We start from the raw sequence: 6,359 nt of genomic DNA on the forward strand, positions 1-6,359 counted from the left end.
TTTTCCAGTCCTTGATGAACTTTCGCTTCCTTCCGGCGGCCTCTCTTTCCCATCAGCAGTGGGAGTGACGAGGATGCTGGTGGGTGAATAGAAACTGCTCTTTCCTCCTTTTTTTTTTTTTAACTTGATTTCAATGAATTAGCTTGGAATCTAAGAGAGGACACCCTTTGGGCATTGCTTCCTCATTGTGTCATGGGGAAAGGCAAGGGGGAAAAATGTATTTTTAAAAGAGAAGCAAGAACTGACCCTTAATAATGGGCACATTGAGTGCTGACTGGCAGAACCTCCACATAAAAATGAGTGAGATTTTTATCATCCTCATTACAGTGGGAAACTGGGGCATGGAGAGGTTAAGATGTTTATTCAAAGGAACACAGCCGGGCAGTTTCAAAGCAAGTGGATCTCAAATCCAGATCCATCCAGCTCCCAAACCCAAGCCCTAGGTGCTATCACGTCTTCTAATAGGAGTTGCTGCGCCAATGGTCCCCACGGCGGGCCACTGCTCACCCACGCCTCCGCAGGAGACCGTCAAACACTCACAGGCAGGTCTGACTCCGTCTTTTTTTTGGGGGGGGGTGGTCAGTGCTCCTTTCCCTTGGTCCTGGTGCACACAAGGTCTCGTTTGTGCCCTCTCAGAGTCTCGGTGGGCACAGGGTTTGATTTTAACACGATTGCACCCCTCCTACCATCTCACTGCGGCTTTTCCTTTGTCCTTGACGTGGGGTATCTTTTCTGGGTGCATTCCAACAGCCTCCTGTCGGTAGTTGTTCAGCAGTTAGTGGCGATTTTGGTGTTCTCGCAGGAGATGAGCGCACATCCTTGAACTCCACCATCCTGATCCTCCTGATTCCTGGAGGCGGATGGTGTAGTCTTGAGGGCCTGATTCCTGGAGGCGGATGGTGTAGTCTTGAGGGCCTGATTCCTGGAGGCGGATGGTGTAGTCTTGAGGGCCTGATTCCTGGAGGCGGATGGTGTAGTCTTGAGGGCCTGATTCCTGGAGGCGGATGGTGTAGTCTTGAGGGCCTGATTCCTGGAGGCGGATGGTGTAGTCTTGAGGGCCTGATTCCTGGAGGCGGATGGGATAGTCTTGAGGGCCTGATTCCTGGAGGCGGATGGTGTAGTCTTGAGGGCCTGATTCCTGGAGGCGGATGGTGTAGTCTTGAGGGCCTGATTCCTGGAGGCGGATGGTGTAGTCTTGAGGGCCTGATTCCTGGAGGCGGGTGGTGTAGTCTTGAGGGCCTGATTCCTGGAGGCGGGTGGGATAGTCTTGAGGGCTGCCGTCTTTGATGGAATCAGAGACCGTGGTGGTTTCCACCCTGGAAAGAAAGAAAAGGAGTCTTTATCCATAATCTGCCCTTATTCTAAGGTTCATACACTCTGTATGGAGCAGCAAGGACTGCTTTTCATCTTCAGTAAAGCCACAGCACTTTCTCACAGGGTTGTACCCAAAAGGTCTTTGCAACGTTCCTCCTGAAAGACCACCACAAATACCACCTGCCAGCCCCTTACCATAACCACGATCGTCACCAGCGGCAGAGAGTCACCGTCATTACCTCATCCAATCCTCATTCCACCCCACTCCATGAACAAACTGAGTCCCCGAGGATTTCAGTACCGTGGTGTCTGACGTCACATCGCCAGGGGGAGGGGAGCTGGACTTAAGTCCGTGTCCCGCCTGCCGTTCCAGCGTGCTTTCTATGGAAGCGCTTTTTCCCACCCCTGGTGCATCTTTCTATCTTCCTCCCGCTCCTCCCAAACACATTCAGAACTTCTAATTCTCTTTCTCTTTCTTCTCCTACCCAAGCCAGAGAGAATTAGGCCATAGCAGATGGATTGATACGCAGAGTTAACCCATATCTTGCCCACCCGGGGCCAGAAGAATCCCAGACGTTACGAGTGGGTCCAAGAAGCTGGAGTGAGAACCCAGGGGTTAATATTGCTCTAGTGGGAAAGTTATCTGCTTTGTTGTAAAACACAGCTTCCCAGCCCTACAGAAGGGGCCATTAGCATGCAAATGTACTTTGCCTCATGCTTTTTAATGTTTTACTTCTCTTAATTGCTGAAACCGGTTGTAATTTCTGAGCACTGTTGGCTTCAGGGGAGCAGTTTCCTCTAAAGGGATCTATCAAGGCACCCGGAAAGATCTGGAATTCTAATTTTATTAACCAGTTGGGTGAGGCATTTTCTCTTCTTTCAAAGGGGGGAAAAAGTCCAAGTTTAAGTTGGAAACTTTATTTTCTCCTGGTGCCTAACTTCCTCCAAATTCTTTTTTTTTTTTTTTAATATTTATTTATTTGACTTATTTGGCTGTGCTGGGACTTCATTGCAGCACTCGGGAACTTTAGTTGTGGCATGAGGAATCTAGTTCCCTGGCCAGGGACAGAACCTGGGCCCCCTGCACCGGGAAGTCTGTCCTCCTAATTATTTGGTGTGGACTTTGACAGTCATTGAGAGATCAAAAATCACATGTGATATTTGATGGAGGTAAGAGGGGCTTCCTTGGTGGATCAGAAGGTAAAAAAATCTGCATGCCATGCAGGGGACTCAGGTTCAATCCCTGGGTTGGGAAATCCCCTGGAGGAGGAAATGGCCACTCACTCCAGTATTCTTGCCTGGAGAATCCCATGGACAAAGGAGCCTGGTGGGCTACAGTCCATGGACTTGCAAAGAATCAGACACAACTGAACGACTAACACTTTCACTTTCAAGAGGCAGCTTATTAAAGATTTTATGTGTCAGACCCTTGGTTATGAATTTGCAGTGAAGAAGTTTCCTGAATGCTACCTGAATTAGAAAATAACCCTTTCTCTCACCCCAGAGGTCCTGCAGATAACTGCATTATTTCTAGGATGCTCTGTGACTCTCTAACTACTTTCAAATTTCTACAAATTCAAATTTGAATTTCTACTTCAAACTATGAAGTAGAAATAACTGGAGAAACTCGGTCACCATAACACAAATCTTAGCACCAATCAAGACACTCTCAGCCAGTTTAAGAAACAGCTGCCTTCCCTCCCTTCATCCCCGTACCTCCCAAATGCATTCTTTTCCATGAGTCAATACAGAGAGATTCCCATGGAGAGACACGCTACGTAACCCTTGGAACTCTTGACCACAATTAGCCTGACTTGGCACTTCTTTCTGGTTGAAAACCAGTCTTGGGGAGCCTGAAATCTCATCAGAAGCACTCAGCAATTCCGTGAGGATCGAGGACCACTGAATGCAGAGGTCTGTACCCAAGAGAAAGAGGGAGTGGCCGGCGGTGACATCACCACTAGTGGCAGGAGGCCACCCTGACCCCTCTGGGTCCAAAAAGTCAGTATCAGTACAGATGTGGCCACGGCTAAGTTCGCACTTGGTCTTGTCATTTGCTGCATGGAAAGGATCATTCGTATCTTTGTTGTGGCCGTTCTTTATCCACCTTGACTTTCAATACAACCCTGAGTTTCTGGGAATCACTGGTACGCTGAGGAACGACGGGAACAATACCTACACATGCAAAGGTTGCAGAAGTTCATTTCCTTGTCTCCCCTGTAGACCCTTCTGCATCCCCGGGGAGTCCATCCTGTACAGCATCTTCCCACAATGTCATCATCAGAGTGTGTTCATGAATGCACATGGAGCGATGCAAAGCAGAAAATAGCTCACATCTTATCTATTGATTAATTTATGCACAGGTTTTCAGGGTTTGGGAGACTGTAATGTCTGAAAGGAATGAAGTCTAAGGAAGAGAACATCGTGACCAAGCTGAGGTCCGGATGGAGGTTTGAAGGAAACTGCAGAGAAGACAGGGCTTCCCTGGTGGCTCAGTGGTAGAGAATCCACCTGTCAATGCAGGAGATGCAGGTTCGATCCCTGGGTTAGGAAGATCCCCTGGAGGAGGTCATGGCCACCCACTCCAGTATTCTTGCCTGGGAAATCCCATGGACAGAGGAGCCTGGTGGGCTGCAGTCCGTGGGGTCACAAAAGAGTCGGACACGACTGAATGCGCATACATGTATATGCAGAAAGCAGGAGAAGGGACACTCACTCACTGTATCAAAGCCTGCAGTCTTTCATTTGGCCTTTTCAAAGTTCTCTTTAGGGGTCCGTTGTTGGGAGCGGGGCTGAGGGGGGGAGAAGAGAAAGGCTTTCCCCTTTTTGAGCCCCTCATTTGTACCTGGCACTTGAAGCTCACTGAGGACTCTTTAGGGTCTGAGGAGGTGGGTTTTATCTCCATTTGGCACGAATAAGAAGCGAGGCTCAGAGTCACACGGGGGCTCCAGAGAGAGAGCCGCTGAACCGGGGTTCACCTTCGTTCCTCCCCGACCCCCAAACTCTCCCCTGCTCCACACCGCCTCCCAGACACGCACTAGAATCTTCCACCTTCCCTGGCAAGGCCCCAGAGTCGAACTGGTGGTGGGGACCCCGCCCCCAGAAAGTGGCCGTAGTCTGTCCCCAGCCACCCACTGGCCCTTCCCCTCCCCCCAATTTCGGCTTGTTTTCCTGGGAGCAAGCATGCCTTTTCCCATTGATGGAGCTCCTGGGCCAGCAGCGCACCGTCACAGGCTCCACCCCTCCCAGTTCGTCCTGGACCAAGCTCTCAGGCTGGCCGCCCCCTCCCCTCCCCACCTGCCCTGACCTTCCACCGCCGGAGGAACTTTCTGAATAACAATGTGTAGTCCCTGCTGCCTGCCGAGCTGCCCTTTTGCCGTTAGCACCTAATGAAAATGTAACCGTATTTAACCCCCCACCGTCCTAGATTAGCAGGAGAGGGCCCCGAGAGGCTTGAATTCCTTTGTATGATAAGCATCCCGGTCTCCATTTGGACGGTCGCAGCCCCTTCTCCCTGGAGAGGATGCTGGGCTGCGCCGGGCTAACCCGGGATCTCTCAGCTGTCCCGGGCACAATGGGGAAAGTATCTTTTGTGGCATTAACGGCTTTGGGGAGGGGAGAGGGGAGGGTCCGGGCTGCCGGGGAGGGGGTGCCGTTGAAGAGAAGGAGAACAATGTGTGAGAAGCGGAGGCTGTGGGTTTCCCACACGGACCACTACGTCCCCCCCACCCCCCTCTGGGAGAGACAGCGCTGCAGCGACCAGCCCACAGCTGATCCTGCCTTGATTGGCTTTTTTTTTTTTTTCATTGTGCTCTCAAGGGACGAAAATCCTTTTGTGGCGTGAAAGGAGAGGCGTTCCTGCCGTTCCCCTCCCTCGAACTGATTGGCTGTGTCACGAGATGGCCAAATCCATCCGGATTAATGCGCGGCCGGCCCGGCCCGCAGCGAGGCCGTCTGAGTCCGCCCCTTCGGGCCAGCGAGCGTGTCTGGCGCCCTGGGAGCAGGGAAGGGAGGGGACCCCGAGGGGCAGGCCACCACCTTCCTCGTATTTATTATTCCCCCGCCCACCCCCCTCCCGGCCCTGCAGGGATGTTTATTCATGGACCACATCTGCTGGCTGGCGGACGCGTCTCTCTCTCTTTCTCTCTCGTTAGAATGCCTCAAGTCCCCAAGGAGCCAAGAAAGCGGGGCACATTCCTCAGGACCTGCCTCTTCTCTCAGCTCAGAGACCTGTGGCTTCTCCAGGGCACCTGTAACCCTAGCTCTCAGCCGCCCCCGCCTCACCCCGCCCCCCTCCGCCCGCACCTGCGCGGCCTCCCGCCCTTTACCTATTCCAGACTTCCCACCTGGGCATGCTGGGCTCTCTCTGCTTTCTCTGGTACCCAGCGCCTAAAAGAGCATCCCTTCTCTCTGCTGTTTGCCTTTCTGTGACTTCTTCCGGAACCTCTCTTCCTCTTGTCGATTCTTACGTAATTACATCCCAGGTCTTGAGTCAGCTCAGATTGTCTTTCCCGTTCTCCCAATTGAAAGGACTCTTTTTTTTCCCCACCTCTGACCTCTCATATGCTTTTCTACATCTTTCATTGAAGAGCCAACACATTGGAAAAGACCCTGATGCTGGGAAAGATTGAAGGCAGGAGGAGAAGGGGGTGACAGAGGATGAGATGGTTGGATGGCATCATAGACATCAGTGGCATCTCGAGTTTGAGTAAACTCCAGGAGACAGTGAAGCACAGGAAGGCCTGACGTGGTGCAGTCCACTGGGTCGCATAGAGTCAGACATGACTTGGCAACTGAACAGCAAAACCAGAGATGAAATCCACAGTATGTGTGATTTTGTGGCTCCTTTTACTTGACCTTTGGTCTCATGGTTGCATCAAGTTGGAGAGGGTTTATTCCTGTGGTGGTGAAATAGTTCATTGTGTGAAAAAGCCCACAATTTATTTTTCCACTCTGCTGTGGATGCTCGTTTGGATAGCTTCCAGTTTGGGTTATAACTATCACCAGAACAGGCACAGAACTTAAAGAATCAAGCACGTGATAAA

At 51.4% G+C, this 6,359-nt stretch overlaps 1 protein-coding gene across 1 annotated transcript; it reads right to left on the minus strand.

Moving 5' to 3' along the window:
• Nucleotides 1–217: 217 nt before the first annotated feature.
• On the minus strand, nt 218–5,911 carry LOC132343129 (fibrous sheath CABYR-binding protein-like). The gene is made up of 2 exons (XM_059878645.1): nt 5,661–5,911; nt 218–1,316 (listed from the first exon to the last, which is right to left on the minus strand). Exons 1-2 carry the CDS (start codon nt 5,666–5,668, stop codon nt 776–778), a joined length of 549 nt encoding a protein of 182 aa, XP_059734628.1. The 5' UTR covers nt 5,669–5,911; the 3' UTR covers nt 218–775.
• Between the last annotated feature and the right edge of the window lie 448 nt (nt 5,912–6,359).

Source organism: Bos taurus, chromosome 19 (genome assembly GCF_002263795.3).
Source record: "Bos taurus isolate L1 Dominette 01449 registration number 42190680 breed Hereford chromosome 19, ARS-UCD2.0, whole genome shotgun sequence".
Taxonomy (NCBI): Eukaryota; Metazoa; Chordata; class Mammalia; order Artiodactyla; family Bovidae; genus Bos; species Bos taurus.